At 31.9% G+C, this 23,234-nt stretch overlaps 1 protein-coding gene across 3 annotated transcripts; it reads right to left on the minus strand.

The window, feature by feature from the left end:
- Positions 1–182: 182 nt before the first annotated feature.
- Positions 183–22,149, minus strand: LOC119606203 (laminin subunit gamma-1). 3 transcript variants are annotated; one of them, XM_037959623.1, is made up of 13 exons: positions 22,087–22,149; positions 12,525–12,784; positions 7,481–7,614; positions 7,218–7,345; positions 6,849–7,153; positions 6,459–6,768; positions 4,504–4,915; positions 1,852–4,440; positions 1,658–1,791; positions 1,391–1,593; positions 1,158–1,328; positions 962–1,091; positions 183–899 (listed from the first exon to the last, which is right to left on the minus strand). In XM_037959623.1, the coding sequence occupies exons 2-13, from the start codon at positions 12,687–12,689 to the stop codon at positions 688–690; spliced, it is 4,893 nt and encodes a 1,630-aa protein (XP_037815551.1). In that variant the 5' UTR covers positions 12,690–12,784; positions 22,087–22,149; the 3' UTR covers positions 183–687. The 3 variants fall into 3 exon arrangements, with proteins under 3 accessions (XP_037815551.1, XP_037815550.1, XP_037815552.1); XM_037959622.1 differs by having other exon boundaries at positions 12,525–12,810; positions 22,087–22,142; XM_037959624.1 differs by lacking the exon at positions 22,087–22,149 and adding an exon at positions 12,894–12,908.
- Positions 22,150–23,234: the final 1,085 nt, after the last annotated feature.

Here is a 23,234-nt window from a genome sequence, read left to right on the forward strand (position 1 = left end):
TTATACTTAAACGAGAAATTTCTTTAAAAATTTCATTTTGAAATTTTCAAGAAATTTAACGAATTATTTAAATTTAAATATTGGCACATAAACGTACATTACAAAAAAAAAACGAAATGACACACACACAGATGTACATTGTTTCATGCTAAAAAAAAGTATTTCGTAAAAGAAATACTGTGTTGCAGTTTTAGAATTGTAGTGTAATTAACGAAAATAATAAAGTAGAAAATGCTTGAAATTAAACTTAAATTAAATTTAATTATTATTCGAATAGAAAGTATCGTTTCATATGATTTATATCATTAATACAATGAATGTTTACATTAATAACAGGAAAACTATAAATGAGAAGCAAAAAATTCTATATAAAAAAAGGGCAGTTAGTTTAAAGTTTGTTTGTTGCAAGGATTTACATAGATTCCTTATCTTAAGGCACTTTGTTGTTGTTTGTTTGTTTGTTTTCTTTTCTCTCTAGTTACTATTTCTTAATAAAGCTTAATAATGATTTTAACTAAATAAGAATTATTATGATTATATTTGTTGTTATTAGTTTATGTTTAACCTAAAAATAAAATGTTTGTTCTGGCTTTTTAACAAAATTGCATTTGAAATTGTTCTGATGTTTTATTTTATAGGTGGTAATTGGTAGTATTAGTGTGGTTAGTGCTATGGCCATTATACACTTTAAGGTTCTAGTCTACTTCTGGAGAAACAATTGGCAGGCAAAGCTTCGGATATTAAACGAACATTGAGAACTTCTTGTTGCAGTTCCATTAGTTCTTTTTCGTATTTTTCTACAGTTTTCTTTTGTATATTGCGCATTTCCCGGAATTTCTCAATGCGACCAGTTAAATTGGCACGATTCACATCCAATTCAACGGCATCCAAACGTTTTTCTGATAAATAAAAAAAGAAAATAAATAACGAAATTTAATTTATATAAATATTTCTAACTCACCTAGTTTATCTAAATCAGCTGTGTTAATGTCTTTAAGATTAATTAATTCTTCCTTAATATCATCCAGTTCATTGACAGCTTTGTCGATTTGTTTTTTAGCTTCTTCGGTATCGGCCTTAGCTTGACCCACCTGCAATATAAATTTAAATGTTGTTATTCAATTTCAATTTCCCAAGAAAGAAAAAAAATTACAAACCTTGCGTTTGGCATCATCTACTAAATTATCATCTTTACTAGAAGATTCTTCGAGTTTACCAATATCGATTTCGGTTACTTTAACACGATGATTTAATTGATCGGCTTCGTCTCTCAATTTGCGGGCACTGACCTTAGTTTCATTGGCGCGTTTGCGTATAAATTCAGCATCCTGTTGTATAAAAAATATATAATTAATAAAACCTAATTTACTTTCCCCTAAATCTCATTTACCTTAGAAGCTTGTTCGGCATATTTTTGTTGTGCCTCTTGGGCATTCATTTTGGCTTCGTTGGCATTCTTATTGGCTCCATCCAAAGCTTCTTCGGCTTGTCTAATTAGATTTTCAGCCTTTTCTATTTCCTGCTCAATGCTGGGTACAGTTTGTAAGGCTAAATCTGCCTTTTCGGAAGATTTTTGTACATCCGATTGAAAACCTTTGAAAAATTAAACATTAAATAACGGAACACTTCCTAATTTCTTTAGAATCTTTAAACTTACCGGCCAAAGTGTGATAGGTATTATTAGCCTCCTTCAAAGTATTGTCGCCTTGTTCCACGGCCTTGGTAGCCTTATCAAAAGCATCTTGAGCTCTCTTTAACAAATCAATATCATCCAATTTTTGTTGATTGGCTCTAAAATATCATATAAAATCATTAGCAATTTTTGATCTTTAACTTTGGCAAACGACTTACCTTTCTAACATAACATCAGCCAAACTTATTTCTTGTTCAAAGTTTTCGAAAAGATCACCATTACTATTAGAAATGTCATTGACCTGTTGCAAAAGCTCATCGGCTTGTTTGTTGGCTTCTAAAGCTTCTTCCTTGAATTTCTTAATATCGATTTCAGGTGCACTTAAACCAGAAACATCATTCAACAAACTCAAGGCAGCATCATAAACTTCATTGGCTTTGCGTAAAGCTTCCTTGGTAGTTTGGGTAGCGGTACCCAAACCCTGTTTAACAGTATCCAATTCCAAACGTACTTCAGTTCTTAATTCATCGCTTACTTTCTGTTGCAAATTAATGGCACTTTTGGCCAATTCATAGGCCTTTTCCACAGCATCATTGGCGTCCTTGGCATTTTTCAAATCAAATTGAGCCTCCGATTCCAAACGATCGGCCAAAGCTCTGGCTTCGCGTGAAATATCGGAAATTTGATCGGACTGTACGCCAAATTCAACGGATTTGTTTTGAGCTTTAGCCAAAGCCTGTTCACCTTCATCGTGCAACAAGTCCAAAGCATTTTTCAGATCAGTCTTGGCCGATTGTATAATATCTTGGGCAATGGTGTGATTGTGTTTAGCTTTTTCAATCTCTTCATTGGCTGAGTCCTGTAGAGCATCAGCGCTATCCAAATGGCTGTTAATGCTTTCCAAACGTTTGTGCAATTCATTTAAAACTTCAACATAAGTTTTGCCACTATCACCAGCTCCATATTTGGCATCATTTAACAAAATATCTACCTTCTCTTGAACACTCTTCAATTTGGCCTCAAATTCACCATCATTGGTGACCGGCGTACGAGCAATTTCATCCAAAGTGGAGCTTAAATTCTTCAATTTAGCTCTGTGTTCATTGGCGGCATCTTGCACTAGATTGTAACAATCGGGACAGTCGATACAGCCTAAATGACGATCGTATTTGTTTTCCTTACAACGATCACAACGTCTACCTTCCACATTGTCATTACAAGGACACTGACCATTTTGATCGCACTGGAAGCCCTTTGAACCACTTTCATCACATTCACAAGGTTTGCAGCCTTCGGAGGAGAAGCCATAATGATAAACATCGCATTGATCACAGTGCAAGCCCACAACTCCAGGTTTGCAGAAACATTGACCCGAAGAACGATCACAAGTGGAGTTATACGAACCAATAGGATCGCACATACAGTTCTCACAACCATTACCAGACATGATATTGAAATAACCCGGCTGACATTCACCACAATCGCGTCCAATAACACTGGGTTTACAATGGCATTGGCCAGTAACTTGGTCACACTGGGAAATACCATCATTATTTTGTTCTGTACCAGGAGGATAACAACTGCAACGATCACATTGACCATGTGGCAAGGCCAGAGGATCACCGAAATGACCAGGTAAACATTCATCACAATATTTGCCAGCAGTGTTGTGGATACATTTCAAACATTCGCCAGATGTACGGTTGCAGTTACCCACAGCATTAGGATCTACATTGCCGTTACAGTCACAAGATTTACAGGTTTGTACTTCACCATATAAACCGGTAGGATCACCATAGAAACCATCCGAACATTGTTCACAACGGGCTCCAAAGTAACCGACAGGACACTCGGTACAGATGACTGTGTCACCATTGATTTGCATACAGGCACCATCATTGGGACAAGGACAACGTTTGCAGTCGTAAGGAGTACCACCCAAAGCATTACCATAATAACCCTTGGCACACTGGTCACAGTTATCACCAGTGGTATTGTGTTGACAGATACAACGACCAGTTTCAGAGTCACAAATTTCAGCATGACCATTACAATCACAAGGAATACAAGGCATAAATGGACCACCCCGGGCTGGACTATGGCGATAACCAGGAGCACAAGATTCACAGAACTGACCCAAATAACCTTCGGGGCAAGTACATTGTTCAATCCAGGTAGCAGGATGACCAGCAGCACCTCTATGAGCTGTTTGCAATTCAACATCATCCAAAATGGCCTCTCCTTGTTTCGAGTAAGTACCACGAATCTTAATGGCAGTCAAATTGGAAAGTATAGACAGGAAACCTCTGGCCGATTGACTAGGTTGCCACTGATAGTCACGATGTTCATGCAGACGGAAAGTATATTCCTTAACATCATTATCGGGCATACCATTGCCTTGGGCGAAAATGGGTAATGAAATTTTAGTGCCAGCACCTTCCAAAATAATATCACTGGCACTAGTGCTAGGAGCAATTTGACCCACCAATTGCAATTTGAATTTCAAATCACGATTATAAGAAGCTCTTTGATCACCCAAGAAACGTTCGGGGGCTTGGAAATACACATAATCATTGCCATGGGCGGTAGTACCAATACTGTGACTATATTGGTTATACTTAATGTCGATATCTTGGGCATACAAATCTACAGCACTCCAACGTTCTTTATGTTTATTGAAATTGGAAGTAGTAGAAACTACGGAATAACCAGGGGCCGTTTGACACTCAGAAGTGTGACCATAACAGAAACAGGGTGTGCAACCAAAACGATTAGTCATGTCCAAATTAAAGAAGCCGGGTTTACATCTGTAATTAAAATTGTTCATTAAGAACTGGCAATATTTCCTTTATATTCCAACAACAACTTACTCGTTACAACGTTTTCCCTCCACATTATCTTTACAATGACATATACCCGTCTCGGGATCACAAGAAGGCATATTACCAAACGAACCACGAGGATCACAACCGCAAGGCTGGCAACCATGTGGACCGAATTGATAGTAATTTGCTTCACAACGATCACATTTATCGCCGGTAACACCAGGTTTACATTGACACTTGCCTTGGCTGTTACATTGTAGTGAACGCGAACCGACAGGATCACAACCACAATGAATACAATAACTATCTTCGCGCATATAGAAGTTCTCCTTACAACGTTCACAATTGGGACCATCACGATTGTCACGACAATCCAAACAGTGACCACCATGACCGGTCATGTTGAAGAGATGAGCATCGAAGAAACATTTATCAGCATAACCGTTACAATTACAGGCTGCGGGAAGAAAGGCATGAAAACACATATAGATTAATAGTGTAATAAAATAACTTCTCGAAGATGTCCTAAGGCAGATATTTACTAATATTCTCTAAATATATAGTTAAGAATATAAGACAGACAAAGGAAAAATATAGACCAAATTATAGCCGAGACCAAATTCTAGTCAAGGATAGACTAGTCGAGACTATGGATGAGATTTGAATCGAGACTATAGACTGGATGGATAAAGAATATTCATCAGATTATAATCGACTATTGAACAGATTTTGAATTAAACTGTAGTCGTGGCAATGGAGATAATATAGATCAGTTTATCATAAATATTCATATTTATATAGTCAAGACTTTAATCGAGTTTACTGAACAAACTGTACAATAGTAGAATACATATATACCAGACTCTTGACGAAACAGCAGATCAAACTCTAAATGAGGTTACAGATCAAACTTTAGTTGAGTCCGCAGATAGTCAGACTGTGGATAAGACTATAGTCGAGAGTTAAGCTATGTAGACACGGTTGTTAGATCTTACAATATTGGCAGAAAAATGTTCCGTAAAGTCTACAGATTGTCGATATAATAAACCATACTATTGTCTGAATTATATAGAGTCTATTCTGGCTGAGAATATAGAACAGACTCTAGTCGAAACTTTAGACCAAACACTGGACTATACTATGGACCTGATTATGACCAAGATTATAGACCGGAATGTAGACCAAACTTCGAGACTATGGACCAGACTTTAGTTTGTACTATAAACCGGACAATACACCAGACTATTGTCGGGAATATAGATCAGAATATAGAATTCTAAATTAGACGAAATTATAGTCGTTTCTACAGACTATAGTCGTGATTATATAATTATAGACTCTAGTCAAAACTTCAGATCAAACTTTAATCGAGACTATAGACCAGATTATTGTCGAGACTATAGACTGGAAAGTAGACCAAACTAAAGTTGAGACGATAGACCAAATTAATTTAGAGAATATATGTAGATTATTATACTGATTATAGACGTCTGTGGATGAGATTATGGACTAAACCTTAGTCGTTAGTAATAACCAGAGTTTAGTAGAAACTATAGTAGAGACAATAGATCTAACTATAGTCGAAACTATAGATCCTGTATATACTTCAACTTACTATTAACCAAGTACCATACAACAGGTTGAAGATTAATTTTATTTGTTTCCAAAGAATACTCCCAATGACTGGAAACCACCCAAGCACTCAATAGTATTAAAAAACAAAACACTTCCATTCTTAACACCAAGAAAATCTCTACAAAACTAAATTATTTTTAAACAGCTCAACATTCACATACCATACGATTCTAAAGAAATAATACTAACTAACGGCTTTTAATACTACTTCCAAAATGAAAACACTAAAGAAAATGTAATTCTGGTTCTAACCATTTAAGGCTTAACATCATCAAAACACACAAGAAATCCTCTTTAGATCACAACACACTACAAGCGAGACAAACAACAATCACCAGAGCTACAGCTACAACCACTACACTCACCTTTACATTCGTTGACTTCTGTAGATGTGGCCCTTTTCCATTTGACGTCATTGTACAATGGCAGACATTTGTCACAATCTGGACCATCGGTGTTGTGACGACATTCGCACACCAGTCTGCGTTCACCATTCATGCCTGTACTGGGCACACATTTACTAGCGTGACCATTACACTTGCAACGTGCACCAACAGCTATATCAGAAATGGCATAAAAGTATGATCTCAATACTTGAGCATCACCGAAGAGTTCATCACCAAAGGTATTAAGACGATCAAGAGTAATACGTATATCAGTGGCAGTTACCCATTCCTTAAGAAAAGAGTGTTTTAATGAATATTAAGAGAAATCAGTTTACTCTTTTATAACTCTCTCTATCTCGCTTTACATACCTGCAATTCAGTGCTGCGTTCAAAATTAATGCCACTGGGACGTCCTTCCAATGTGGAGAAGGCAATTTCACCATCTCTTAAAGGTGATATATCACTGTATTCACTGGTACACAAAGCATGAGCTTCACCCTCACCCTTACGTATAGCTCGAGAGTCGGGTAAGGCATAAGTGTCTCTACAAGTGGCACTATAATATTGGTAAGGTATCCAAGGACAGGACTCACAAGTACGTTTATAAATGGCAAACGATTCCGGTCGTGGAGAACGGAACAATAGACGTACATAGGTAATATCAAAAGATTTGCCTGAAATTGGACAATGTTTAATTAAATTAATTACAATTTTATTCACTATTTTAAACAAACTTACGTAAATGCAATGTTAAATTGACATGATTGGGATGTTGTATGCCTTCATACATGGTCTCCGATTGCCACCATGAAGGATTTTGTGGATCATGCAAATCCGTTAGATACGATGGATTGTGATCTTCCCATCTGTTTGCATAAACAAAATTACACAAAAAATTATCATTAATAAGTTTAAGTTAATAAGTTTTTTTTTTTTGCGAGAATTTGCAAATTTTGTTTATTTTTCCAATCTCTGTGTTTTCTATTATTTCATATATTTACCTGCAAAATTCACAGTTCTTGTAGTTTGAGTTCATTGTTTGTACACAAAAGTGATTTTCACCCTGCTCGCCGCATGTATTTGTTGCTTCGATTTGCAATTGGTAAGCAGCATTTATGAATTCCGGCATACATTTCTATAATTATTTAAGTGCAAAATAAAAATCATTAACATGATTAGGTCATCATTTCTATATACAAAATTAATTAGTTATTTCTTAATGATTTTGAAAATCAAATTATTTACACGTTAATGTACTTAATGGATTAATTTTGAGCAATGGATAAATAATTTTTGTTGACTTAAAAACATTGTGTATTTTTTTTAAGTTGATATTTTCAGCTTCCCAGAGAAAGGAATATAGAAGTTTGATGTTAAATATTCTGAATCTTAGGTCGATATCTTCCACAGATCAGTGGGTACCTGCGATTTGAACTTTGATGATTTCGGACAAAAAAAAACAATGGCCTTAATTCCTTACTTTTATATATTTTATATAAAACCTTTTCAAAATATAAAATTTAAGATAATAGGAAATATATGTATGTATATCTGAAGTTTTATTAAAATCGAATGATATTAACCCATAAACTGTGAGGGTCAAACTCAAGCTATGTAATATTGGGAAATTTTCTTGAAACCATAGTGAAATATTATTTTGTTTTCAACTGATTTTATTGAAACTTCGGAAAATTATATAATGAAGACCAGTTTTTATGAAGATGTCGCAGAAAATTGAAATTAACCCTTAAACGTAAATATATTTTTATAATAAAATGTCCGTGCCTGCCCCACTGTGCATACAAATTTTTCAATGTTAGCTCTGTATTATACGGATTTGGTATTTTAAAAAATTCTATAAAAGCTTGTGCACAAATTGTGTAATCAGTTTTTAAATTTATTTAATAATTTGTTGATGTCACTTTTTCATCAAAACACATTTCTAACATATCTAAATGATATGTGGAGTCTGTCGTTTAAGGAATTAATTTAAAGTAATTGATATGTATCATTCATCAAATTAATATTTCTTTTGTATAAATTATATGATCTGTGTTCATAAGCAAAACAGCCGGCTCCCCATATATGGTATATTAAGAAAACGATTTTAACGCTGCTCATAATTGGTTTAAAAGTGCAGATATAGCAATGAAATTCGATATAAACAAGGAAGGAGCTCAAATTTCTCAGCTAAATTTTATAAGGGTCGGACACTAGTCCCCCTTACAGATTATCATTTTATATTCTATAAATAATTAAAAAATCAAACATGATTAGTTTCAAAATATTAATGACTGTAAAGGTTCTGTAGAGGTCGGTCCATGACCAAAACCCCTTTAAAGGCCATATTTCAAAAGTCAACATTAGAGGGAAAAGGAAATATACCCGCCTGGTATAAAATTGACAACAAAGAGTTTATAATTTTTTTTTACGCAACGTTGACAACGAAGTGTTGCAATTTTTTGTAAAGATCGGACTCTACTCAGTTCCATGATATAAACCCCTATTAAATGTAATATTCCTAAACACTCCGAAAGTCTACTACTATCGAAATCCGATAATAGATTAATTAAATAACGAAAGGATCCACTCATAAAGACCATATATATGAACATACTCCGAAAATCACTTCAAATTTATGGCACTTGCTTTGAAGTTGGATATTAGGGTTAACCATCGATCGGTTAATCGACTATTTTTGAATAATGAACAATATAATTACAATATAATTAAACTTATTTTTATAATAATGTTACTACTACTTAACTACTTCCAGAACAGATGTAAACAGAAACACTTGAAGTTCTTGAGCAACAATCCGAATAATATTGTTGTGTTTCTTAAGCGTAATAGTTAAAATATTCTTATCCTCTTTGAAATCCTCTTAATTCGAAATTTTACGGATTTGTATACATATATAATTGATCGAACTTCTCCAACATTTACTTCAAATAAAAATCTCTGAAAAAAATAATTATCCTATTCTCTAAGGTTTCCCTACATCTAGTTTTTAGGTGACAAATTTTAAAAAAATAATTTTTAAGATCTGGTTGTACGACCTTTCCATAGAACAATTTTCGACTCCTAATGAACTCTTGAATGATCTAGGTAAGGTAGTTATTTAATGCATTACCTGGTAATGAGTAGAGCGTTTGTCTAACAAACAGGAAATTAATAGTTCGAATCATAGTTGATATCAGTATTTTTTCAAACATTTACTTATACTTTTATATAAAAACTATTCCAAATAGCACTATATAATAACTTGTTACGCATTGAGTAAAAAACAACTGTAAAGCAGGGTTTAAGTCCGGGAAAGTCGAAGCCAATTTGTAACCATTAAATTTTTGAACCTCTCACCCCTATAGTAAGTACTTCGCTATAATATTAGAATCGATTAAAACCAGAATAATTGATTACCCTAAAATATGTATACATATATATGAATCTTTTGGGAGAATCCATGTGAAAGCGGACAGCAGTCGGATTTACCATCTCCGATTTTAATTAAACTTACCACACATATAAAATATATAATATGTTCCACATATCATTGACTTTTTGAATGGAATCTCATTCCAATGTAAAAATATCGCGATTTGAAAATTGAAAAATATGTTAACATTTCCTAAAAGTACATACACATAATTGACCATAACTCTGAAACTACTTACAGTCCAACATAATTTTTGATTTCATATTAAAGCCAAAGATATTGTCTTTAAAATCGTGTAAACAGAATATTTCACTTCCAAAAGGTTAAAGGTCAATTTTCATAGTGTATAATTCAATGTCAAATAGGTCAGACAGCCCCGTGTTAAACATTATAAAAATACATGGTATGAGGATACCTAAACTCTCTTCTATATTCTAGTGAAAACTTTTCGATGGAGACTCATGTAGTTCAGGAGTTATTAACCAAAACGTAATTTAAAACCAGCTTTTTATACAAAATTGTATGAAAAATTAAACAAACAGAAAAAATACACATTAGAATCAATTTCAATTTATATGGTAAATTACATTGTATCTCATAAACCACTGGTCCGATTTAAATGAAATGTGCAAGAAAATTATGAAGGACGATCAGGCCTTACTGGAGGTATCCTTTGTCATCACAATATTAAAATAAAAGGTGAAAACAGCGTTTAAGAAGTTAACTCTTCGACTTCAAAAATTATTTTAAAGCTTCTATCATCTATAAATGAGATCAAATTTAACTGATCATAAACTTTTCGTAATCTATACAATACAGTAAAGCTAGATCCATATTGCAATACTAATTAAATTTAAGGGTTTAAGAGATATAATTTAAATAAAGTAGTGGACAAAAGTTAAACAATTAAACTAAAATAATTTTTCAATTTTACTTATAACTTAGTACTACCATTAAGTTTTATAATACCCGTATTGTCTACTATAAGAAAAATTCAACTTCAGCCAAATCGGTCCTTATTTGCAGATTTGTGAAGCTTTAATATTTTTTTATAGTCGAAGTACTCTCATTCAACACCACATACCTCACCTTGTATTTTAACAGGGCGGTAACAAGGTAAATTTTCAGTAAGGTTAAATCGTTCTTAATAATTTTCTTGTACATTTTATTTAAATTGGTCCTGCAGTTTAAGAGATACATAGCATTTTCCATATAAATTGAATTGATTCCACTTTGTATTTTTTTCTGTTTGTTTAATTTTTCATACGATTTTGTATAAAAAAACTTGCTTTAAATTACGTTTTGGTTAATAACTCCTGAACTACACGAGTCTCCATCGAAAAAATTTCACTAAAATATAGAAGAGAGTATAGGTATCCTCATACCATGTGCTATTATAATTTTTAATATGGGGCTGTCTGATATATTTGGCATCGAACAATACACTATAAAAATTGACCCTTAACCTTTTGGAAGTAAAATATTTTATTTGCACGATTTTAAAGACAATATCTTTGGCTTTATAACGAAATCAAAAATTATCCTGTACTTAAAGGAATTTCAAAGTTATGGGCAATTATATGTATATACTTTTATATGTATATATACTTTTAGACAATTTTAACATATTTTTAAGTTTTCAAAGCGCGATATTTTTGGTCTGGAATAGGATTCCGATCAAAAAGTCATTGATTTAAAGAACACTTTCAAACCATAATATGTGTGGGAAATTTCATTAAAATCGGAGATGGTAAATCCGAAAATTGCTGTTTTCTGTCCGTTTTGATATGGATTCACCCTTTTGTTATAGCCGTCCCGTAAAATCTGTTCGACGATGACCAAAAAACAGGCATGGAGAGTAATGACTACATTTACATTTGAAGTAATTGTAATTGAAGATTACTTGTAATTGAAGTTTATCCAATTACAATTATTTGTAATTGTAAATGAAGTTTCGCCAATTACAATTACTTGTAATTGAAGTTTTGCCAATTACAATTTCTTTTAATTGTAATTGAAGAATTTCCAGTTACAATTACTTGTAATTGCAAATTTTGTTCCTTATAATTATATGTAATTTTGTAATTAGTAATATCTAAATTACAATTACAAGTAATTTTAATTGGAAACTTCAATTGCAAACTTCAATTACAAATAATTGTAATTGTTTATTTCTTAATTAAACATTACAAGTAATTGTAATTGACCATGTAGTGAATTACTTTGTGTAATCATTACCCCCCATAACTAATTACAAATATGCTTCCCAAAGCTTCCAAAAAGCTTCTAATATTGACTAGGATTAGAACCACTAACTAACTCATTACCAAGTAATGTATGAAATAACTACATTATCTACAATACTGATTACCAAAATTGGTAAATACTTTACTAAGCAAATATAAAAAATCTATCTCGTTTAGAAATAGAAGAAAATTGTTTAAACTTGGACTGCCATTATATGTGTTAGACTCCTGAAACCTAACCTGATAAGTTTAATAGTAAATATATCAAGAAAATACATACATATGTATTTGATGTTTAATATTTACAAACATATTTAAATTAAAATTCATAAAACTAAATAAATAAAACATTGTTTAACTTACCTGAGGTTTATTATATTTATCGTAACATTCCAAGGCTGGCATAAATGTGGTGGGACCATGACCATACGACAATTGTGGTCCATTATTTAGCAGCAATATTGTCATTAAAGACCATGAGAGTATAGAATGTTGAGTGGAGCTTAAGCTCCACTTACTGCGTTTCATTATTGTTTTTGTTGTTTGTCGTTTGTGGTTCGTTTTTTTTGTATCTTTTCAGTTGATATTCTTTTTTATCTAAGTTTAATGTTAATTGTGGGTTTCTTAAGGGAGAGTGTGTATTTAATTACTGCAATTAACAGTTTTGCGGTACAAGAAAACGTTGTTTTCAAAGAGAAAAAAAGAAAAGGATATCTTGTTTTTTTTTCTAACTTTAACACATTTTCACTGAAAGAAAGAAGTTTTACTAAAAGATATAGAGAAGTATGAAAAATATGAATAATATTTAGTGTCTATGGTCTATTTAAAATTTTAAACAATTGTTTATTTTTATTGTTGGATTTTCTTGCCATCTTTCATTTACACAAAAAAAAAACACACATGGTAGACAGATTAACGGCTTATTTTCTTTAAATGGATTTTTCCAGTTAAATGCGGGCATTGAGAAAGTATCTTTGCAGTTTTTTTTTTTTTTTTGTTTTATTCAATAGATGTTTGTTCTAAGATATTTTCATATGTAGACATTGCCATATGTTAGATATGGAAATATGTACATATATATATGGCCAATTTACTTCTATAGTGTTCTAACTCAAAATTGATCTATTTTGAACATTCGTTAAATCATTTAACCATTTTACTGTACATATACTGCAGTTAATTCAATGTTTTAATAAATTTCCAATTAATTTTTCTTGAATTTTTACTTAGAACATTATCCAAGTAAAAGAGCGAAATGCGTTTATACCAAAATCGTTCCAACTACAATTGATTCATTCATTTAGTATGATTTTTTTTTTGTTTATTCTATTTTTCTCTTATTAACCGCAAAAACATTTGAAGAAAAAACTTGAATAAACAAAAACGATCATAAAATAATTGAAAAGTCAACAAAACTTCTCGAGACACACATATTTGAATTTAATTTTTTTTTGTTGAATTTATGAAGTCATTTTTATATGTGGCTGTTGTTTGGATTTTGTTTATTTTGGAGAGCAAAAAAAATTTGATCTCAAAAAAGAAAAAAATACTTAAAGGTAACTACATAATTAAGATAAACACGGAGTTTGAACAAAAAACTATTCAGTTTATTAATTTGAGCAGAACTAGATTTAGAATTTGTTTCACCATAAAAATCAGGGTTTAAATTTTTAAAATAATAAGCTTCAAAGTCCTATCCGAGGATCGGTGAAATGGTAACTACGTCAAATAATGGACCGATTTCAACCATTATCATTATGCATTCTCCAATTTCATGATTCTGAGACGATCAGTATAGTTTAATGTAGTTTTAGGACCAATTTTCCAGTCAGCGTTCGTTAGAGATGTTATTTCCGGAATAATATCACTTTCGAGATATTTGGATTTTATTTCTACGAAAGCTGACAATGGTTATTATATCGAACAGGGACGAATGGACTGATCAAACTTTTTATCAATAAAATGTTTATCAAACTTATTTCACAGGTGAGTCCAAACAAATAAATGGCGAAACGGGAGCGAGCATTTGTGCTCCCAACTTCCAAATGGCCATCCACATGGTGTACAATCTTTCAAGCAGAAATATAGGCCATCTTTATTTGTGCTAAGGAGTGTGTAAGGAAAAGAACCATAGGATTAAGAATATTTATAATATCGGAAAGCCAAGCATCACTCAAGGCTTTATTGGCATACGAAATTAGGTCGAGTGGGGTGGACTGCTTGACTTCACTTAATAAATTAGATAAACACAGCACAACATATACCTCATAGCCTTTCATTAGATACCACTAATACCATCCTCAGATAATGAAAGGGGCGCTCGTCGCTAATTTATTGGTTCTGAGCCCTTCTTAGTTATACCCCGAGGATATGGCATTGTTTTCTTAGATACCACCAATTCACAACTCTATAACGAATATATACAGATTCTGTTACAAGAGGAAACCTCACAAACATTTTCTATTATTGAGGTTAGTAAGGGTGCTGCCTTACTAACCCAAAAAATAAATCTTCAATTTCTCATCAACTAAACTAGTTACCTTCATGCGTGAACAGAATTTACTATGGTGAACCAACGGTCTGCTTTTTTTAACTTCTGACTTAAATTCGATTAGGTTTTCAGAAATATTTAGCTATCTAGACAATTAGAATGCGCATCGTAGCGGGGTCAGAAGTTACAGTTAATATAAACAGTCAGGCAGCATTCAGGGCTTAAAAATGGCAATTAGTAGACTCTAGGGTAGAAACAAGCTATCACAAAGCTCTTGCTATCACAAAGCTCTTACATAAACAGATTGCGATGTTACTAAAGGATAATGAGATCGCATATGAATTGACTTGGTAAGATTCATAACTGATTCTTAATAGTAGGTAAAAGCGAGTGAAACCCCTATTTGTCACTACCATGGGTTTATTATGGCATAGTACGATGATATGAAAAATATTAAGGCTTTGTGGACTAAACGGGTGCCAAAGAAACCAAATTGGTAATGGGGTTGGATAACAGCTTTTGTAGGTATTTAAATGGAATAATAGCATACAGAACTACTGTAGGTTGTGCGAGGACGTATAGGAGCTAGAAACAGTAGAGCATGTTATATGCAACTGTGTTCAAACACTAAGAGAAAGATGTCTACTGAGAAGATTCCATGAGAAACTTTTGGATGAAGCTAGGTGTGATTTGAGCAATATTTTAGGTTTCATCAGAAGAATGGAATGAGTATTTAAATGACTTCTGCGGTGAGTTCACTTCCTCTACTTCCTCCCTAATTATATTCTGTTTTCTTCAGACATAATCTCAATTCTAATTCTCTTACTTCTGATTATTTTTCATTATTTCTTCTTTTCTTTGAGTCTTTGAGTGGTGACATACATATATACACAGGATACACAATCCTTTTAAACTATATTTACTTTGGAACAAATACTTTACTTTGATCTAGAGAAAAATTGATTATTTTAACTATTTGTATCATTTTGTCCGAATTAAATCATTCCTAAAATCTTTATATGTTTTAAATCACTATAGTACAGATTGTATTATGGGATTATGCTGATTTTTGTAACGCCAGGAAATATTTGTCATACTTCCAATCGGCTCTAGCCTTTGTACAAAATCACTTTCAGAAAATTACTTAAACGTCCTTAATGGACAAATCAAAATTAGTATCACGATTAATAACATTAATGCAAACATAAATCTTTCTTTTGATTTATATGAGGATCGGACAACATTTAACTCTAGCCCTTATATATTTTTTCAGAAAATCAAATTCTCATTGAAATGATGCTTTTTGTAAAGAACTGGTGTAGGGCAACATATGGTCGGCTATGATCGACATTATTAGTAAATGTAAAACATAATTTTCGCATTTTTCACAAAGTAAGCGACTTTGTTGCTATTATTCTTTCTTAGAATTTCTTCTATTACGAATATCTCACATATCGATGTATCTCATAGCAGATGCAATGCATCTTCTTCAAATACAACTGATCTTCAAATATAACGGGTCACATATCATTCAAATACTGAGAATACATGAACATTGAAATTCTTCATATAAAATTTCGTCTGTTGCAAATTTTTAATTAGATGATTTCATATTGTTGCACAAATATTTAGCAAAAAAACGAAATAAATAAACATGCACTTGTAATAAAGACACATTAATTTTAATCTTAATTTTTATGATGTTGGATTTAAATTTCAGCGCAAAAAAAAAGGTTAAATTAATTTAATCTTTAGTCTTGTTATTTAAAATATGTACGAATATGTATATGATTCCTTCTCATTCATGTGGTTTAAAATTACTTTGAAAATTTGTTGTACAGTGTAAAATGATATCATTATCAAAATTATATTTGTTTTTTGTAATTACATGCATTTAAACATTAACAACATATTTGTACAATTCATAAAAGGCGTTGTATCGTTGTATGTCATAATTTTTATAATCTATACCACTTTAGTGGGGAGGGTATATTGGGTTTGTACTGATGCTCAAAATAACTGTGATATACCCACCTTAAAGTATACCATTCGGCTTAAAAGCACTATCTGAATTGATTTAGCTGGGTTCGTCTGTTTGTCCGTCCACGCAAATCTTGTAATCGAACTACAGGTCGCAATGAAATTGCAATGAAATTTGGTACATGATCATTTATTGATTTTATTGATCTAGCCAATTGAAATTGGTTAAAATCGGATTACTATTTCATCTAGCCTCCATACAACTGAACCCTCCGAATGGGGCTTATAAACCTTGTAATCAAACTACAGGTCGCAATTTTGAAGATAATGCAATAAAATGATCTTTTATTGTCCCATGGCCCAAGCATAGTGAAAATGGTTAAGATCGGTCGTAACCCCCATACAACTGAACCATCGTTTTGAGCTCATAATTATGTTTAAGTTACTCGTATCTCGATAAAAAGGTGCATCGGACCTTTTATTGTCCCATGGCCCAAGCATAGTGAAAATGGTTAAGATCGGTCGTAACCCCCATACAACTGAACCATCGTTTTGAGCTCATAATTATGTTTAATGTACTCGTATCTCGATAAAAAGGCACATCGGACCTCTCTTGATAGCCCCCATAAAAAGACCCCTTATGAAAACTATTTTAATGTCTACAATTCGCTTAAAAAGGCGGATAAAATTCAGGATAACGTTTACGATCTGTAATATTAAAGATCTTTTCAAACATTTTCGTTATAATCAATATCTACTGTATTGAAATTAAAATTTTCTAAAAATAGCATGACCCCCTAGCTGGCACTGATATTTCATTGCACTTCTAGAAAAACACTTTCTTATCTAAATTCTTGTCAAAGTCATAAGTAAATACATAAATCTGAAACCCTTAAAATCTAACCAAAAAAATATATGCTCTCCCCCCAAAAGAAAATACATATTTCATTATCATTAAGTCAACTTAAGTGAGATAATTTTTGAAATACAATTTCTTTTATCATTTCTATTAGTAAAATATTTAAAAAAAAGAAATAAATTTTAAAGATATAAAATGTTTTTTTAAAAAAACAGAACAAAAAATACCATAGAAATGAAAGAGTTTACTTAAAACCCGTTTTCAATTTCATTTATATTTTTTTTGGTTTTTTTTTTCTTAAACTGATAAGAATTTAAAATTAAAAATAATAAAGTATAATTGTCACTGGGTCCATTTTATTATTAAAATATTTTCTTAGTTTTGTTTATATACAAAATACTTTTTATGTCTGGTTGGTTGTTTGTGTAGTTTCATTAAATAATTTACAGTTTTTTTTTAATTTTTTTAAATCTATAATGTTTCCAGCACACAACATCCGTTGTGAATTCATTTTTTTTTTGTATTTCATATTTCATTTATTTTAATTCTTTAAAAAAAACTTAAGTTCCTTTTGTGATAAGAATTTAGGTCTAAAAACACATGTAGTAGTGTTGTTAAATGAAATACTTAAGTTCATAGTTATTTAAGAATATGGGATTTCTTTTTGTTTAAATTTTATAAGTAAGATTTTTTGATCATAAGTTTTTCCCGATCCATGAGCATAACTTTGCGAAGCCGGTGATAGATATACCTCAGGGGGTTATGTTATAAAGTCCAATGTCGTAATGCCAATGGGCGTTACTACACATCCAAAAGTGTCATAATGTCACTTTCAAAACTGACATTTGGAACTTTTTCGTTCTTCAACTAGTTTTCTTTATTGAACCTAACAACATAAAATCCGGACGTCCTGATGAGAACGCGTCCTGACTGCATGTACTTAGATTTGTATTATAGAATTTTTGGTACTTTTTTTCGTATTTTTAAGAATTTCTTTTTGAGTTTTCTATAATATTGAACCTGATGCTATAAAATTAAACTCACAGAGTCTTGAGTAAATAAGAATTTATAAAAAGTGGACTTTATGGTTCTTTTTGCGTTTTTCGAATCGTACCTTTTGAGTTTTCTATATTATTGAAACAAGAAACTAAGAAATTAAATATTCAGGTGAATAGAAATCTGTTGGAAGTTATTTTTGGTACTTTTTTCGTCCTTTTGAGTGTATTATAATATAACACCTTAGGATATGAGTAAATTATAATTCTTAAAAGGGGAACTTGGGTACTTTTTCATTCTGCAATTGCTACTTTTTGATATTGAACTTTGAACATTAAACAACCTAAGTAAATGAAAATATCTAAAAGATAACATGGTGGTATTTATTCGTTCTTTAACTGTGTAGAACTTTTTAAGATTTACATATATAATACTAGCTTACCCAGTGTGCTTCGCAACACTGAAAAACCTATCCCCATATAAAATTTTTTCTAATTATTATATATTCCCAGATATAAGACTCTTAGTATTTATTTATATAAGAGGGAGTAGTCAGCAACGAAAGAGCGAATGTAATAATAATAGAAATCTCCTCAAAATGATCAAGTCTGAAGTTAGTATGATGGTACGTATTATGAGTGGACACACAGGATTACGAGCACATCTATACAAAATTGGTCGTGCGGATTTAGACGAATTTAGAGCATGTGGAGAGGACATTGAGACTCTGGAGCACTTTCTTTGCCACTGTCAAGCATTCGTTAAAGTTAGATCCAAGTATCTTGGAAGTGATGTTATTCCGCAAATAACATTCCTGACTAACACTGATTGGAAAATTCTTAGGAATTACGTCCAGGAAACTGAGTTTCTGAACATTGAAAAATAATATACTCAGTGAAGAATTCTTTTCATGAGAAGGAGCGCACAACAAAATTTCAGGGAAATCCGCCCAGCCGTTTCGGAGTCTATAGACATGTGAACCTTTAGGGGGGCATTCTGATACCTTTTGTGGTACTTTCATTAAACATGCCTCAACTTGATTGATTGAAAAACTATAAAAGGAAACTTTTCGGCAATACTGAACGTAGAATTCAAGCATATTCTACATTATAAAATGGAACTTTCTGATATAGCAAATACAAATAAATATATATTGGCGTGACTGAAACACTAGGTATAGTTAGTTTAATATAAATAATGCAAAAATCTTGTAACTAGAAAACTTTTTCATTTCTACCAACTTTAAAAAAACATTTCTATTGAGTTTAATAGAATTTAGTCCAAGGTTCCATAGATGGGTTATAAATCTTATATTAAACAAGTGTTGTTATAAAATATGAAAGGGTCGATTAAGAACCGATCCATTAATATAACAAGTTAGAATGTATAGTTGAGGATGGCCGACCATATGACACCCTACACCAGCGAATATGTTTAAAATGTGCATTGTTGTTCGAATAATAAAACATTTTAGCATTATTTCGAAATATATTAACAATTTATTGCCAAAAAGTGATCTTCTGAAATTGGGGCTTTTTGGGGGGCGAAGGTAAATATGGTCCTATCCATATAAATTTTGGTAGAGCGATTTAATATGACATGAACATTATTTATGCAGAATTTCATGGTGATACTATTGTTTAAAAGCGAATTTTCACCTTTAAGTCATTTTCCGGAGGGGACTGGGGTCAAATGAGGCCCGATCATTACGAAAATTGGCATGTAGTATCATTTAGACTTATATAAAACTAAGATTTGCCCATTTTGTAGAGATTCTACAACATTTAACATAATTATAATCTCAAAAGCCCTATTCGGGGGGTACATTTGTATGGGGTCTAGGCGAAATAATGGGCCGAATTCAAGCATTTTCAATAGGCTTAGTCCTTGGGCCAATAGAAAAGTATCTTCAAGCAATCTTCAAAATAGCGACCTGTACATGGATACACAGACTGACGGACAGACATAGCTCAGAAAGTGATTTTGAGCCGATTGGTATACTTTATGGTGTAGGACCGTTATTTTTTTTTTCAAAATTTAGCACAAACCCATAATACCCTCCACACTATATAATGGTGTAGGGTATAATGAATGGGTCCATGGGTTCAAATTAATATTCAAATATCTCATAAACATCGATCAATTATGTATGTATGTATAGTAAGGGGTCCCGTGGACCACTTTTTTCTACTAATACCTCTCAAACGATGCTAGAAAATTATTTTTTTCGAAATGGGTTTCAATAAGTTAAATTTTGAGAGCTATTTACAAAAAATAGAGATATTTTTTTCACTAATTATATCTGAGTTCAGAATTTTCAATGGGGGAACTGAGGACCATTAATTTCGTAAAACATTAATTCGCTTCGATTGAGAGGTATTCCTAATAATATATACAAATGTGCAATTCCTTTTGACAATCGGTTCAAAAAATAACCCAAGACTTCCGAAAATTTGATTGATCAAAAAATCCACATAAGAAGTTAGTAAAAGTAAACTGGTCTAACAGAAATGAAGAAACACAATTCTAATTCGATTTGTTTTTAATTAACTGCTATTTTGCTTGCATAACTGTTGAATTATTTAATGTTTTTGTTTGTTATTTGTTTTCTTTCTATCTTCTTCGTTTTTAACCATATATATTACGAGTTTTTTGTTTTTATTTATTTTGTTTATAACATAATTTTCATAATGTCTGTCAGTTCTCCCAGAGTGCATAACTATTATTATTTGAGAACTGATTTTTGTTGCTCTTTTGTAGGTAAAATTCAACTAATATGAGCAGGTAGAATCATTGATCGCACACTTAAAGTACTCTTTTAATTTCAAAGATACTCAAACTCAATATTTGTATCTAAATGGCCCACTCTCTGTAAGCGCAAGAAGAAGTAGTAGAGAAGAATAACAACAATAAAAAAACAGACCAACACCAAGTTGTATTTTGATATTGTAGTGTAGTTGTTATTGGTGTGAAGTATGTAAATGTAAATGCATTTTCAAGTTACAAGATACACAATAATCTTTAAGATATGTAATTTTTATATTATTTAGTAGGTTTCATTTTTTCCATATGCAGGTTTTTTATTTTCTTTTTGTAAAAAGATTTTCTTGAATATTTTTAGTTGTTGTTGTAGGTTTTCTTTATGCACTAAATGAGGGCCATTATGTTAAAATGACTGCAGCACACACGTCTTTTTCAAATATTTTCACTTGTTTTAATATTTTTAAAAAATTTGGTATCTTTTAGTTATTATTTCCGTTTAAAATATCTGCACTTCACTTTTTTTTCTATTTCCCAGAAAACATGTGTTAATTTTTTTGTATATTTTTTGCTTGATACTTGCTGAGTTTTGATTTTTTCTTTTTTTTTGTATTTTGAGTATATTGCACTTTTGTGTTATTTGGGTCTTCCTTTTATTTATGACTTTAATTTGGTAATTAAATGCCCCAAATATTGAAAAAACAAACAACTTAAAGGTTCTTTAAACTTTTTATCAAATAAATAATAAAAATTTTGTATTTAATTTTTACTTTATTTTATTCTATTTCTCTTTTTTTACTATCCGTGTTAAAATTAAAATATTTTTTTTTTGAAAATACCCGTTTTCTTGCACTTTTAACCAACCGCTAACGAGGACGTCCAATACTCAACTGATCTTTTTTTCTACTCACTCACATCTAGCGTATCAGTCAATTCAATTCAGTTCAGTCATTCAGTATTTCTTTTTTTGTTATTGTTGTAGTTTTTGTACTTACTCCTCATATAGTTGTTTGGACTGTAGTCTCGGTCGGAGTGTTCAATTGTACTGCCTCTAGTACTGTGTATGTGATCATGTTTCTGTTTCTTAAAGTCTTTTTAGTTAATGTACTAAATGTTTTCATGTGTGTGTGTATCTGTTGGTATATTTTTTTTCTTTTCATCCGGCCTGTGATCTCACTTTGGAACGAACATGTGTGTAGATAAATATTGTTTCTGTAGTGAGTTGGTTCAATATATTTTTTGCTGTTATTTTGTTTTTTTGTTTCATGCTTGTAAGGCACACATTCATTATGCGTTGGGGACCCAGTAGCTTTAAGGTTACCATAGGAACATATAAATATGGGGGAGCTTAAACCGAAACTTATTTATCGCTTATAATCTTCGCAGGAAGTCATATTGCCGCAATTTTAAGGCTTAGGAGCAATAACTCTCTCGAAATGCAATAATGCCGAAAAACTGGTCAAGGAGGTATCTATGTTAAACAAAACCGTGTGGTCTTACTTTGGTTTTGGTGCGTAATTCAGTATGCATCCCTATACCGATTGGGGCAGGAGTTTCCAAACTTAAGAAGATAATTAAACTATTACTCATTTCCTATGTATGTATATCTCCTAGTCTGGGGAAATCTTCATGATCTTGGTTATGTATCGGAAGTGAGAATATGAAATATATAGAAGAACTTTCAGCTAACTGCAATCGTCCGAAACACATACACGTTTTTGAACATAGCTAGATCGTATTAGATTCTTACAACGACTTGGAATAAATCTTTTCAATATGTTACACCCAGATTTTTGCACCAAATACATTTGTTATAACTGGTAACTATAGCTATGTCCGAAATCCTGTGTGTTCAGTCAGAAATAATCTCAGACTTGCTCATTTCGAGGAGGTTTCTCGTACTGCTCTCTTTAAAATCACCCCAGAGGATCTTTGTGGTTCCACCCACCGTTTCATTATTCCAAGAGGCTTTATGGGTATTTTTAAT

This window comes from Lucilia sericata, unplaced genomic scaffold, assembly GCF_015586225.1.
Source record: "Lucilia sericata isolate MDLA Ls3-8-SP2 unplaced genomic scaffold, ASM1558622v1 Contig000559F_arrow, whole genome shotgun sequence".
Classification (NCBI taxonomy): domain Eukaryota; kingdom Metazoa; phylum Arthropoda; class Insecta; order Diptera; family Calliphoridae; genus Lucilia; species Lucilia sericata.

What these genes read in the sequence shown, in the direction of transcription:
- LOC119606203 (XM_037959623.1), bottom strand. Translation starts at nt 12,689, where the DNA reads ATGAAACGCAGTAAGTGGAGCTTAAGCTCCACTCAACATTCTATACTC. An exon ending in AACGCAGCACTGAATTGCAG is followed by an intron (nt 6,769 to 6,848) that starts GTATGTAAAGCG and finishes TCTTTTCTTAAG; the next exon opens with GAATGGGTAACTGCCACTGA. An exon ending in AGAAGTCAACGAATGTAAAG is followed by an intron (nt 4,916 to 6,458) that starts GTGAGTGTAGTG and finishes TTCTTCCCGCAG; the next exon opens with CCTGTAATTGTAACGGTTAT.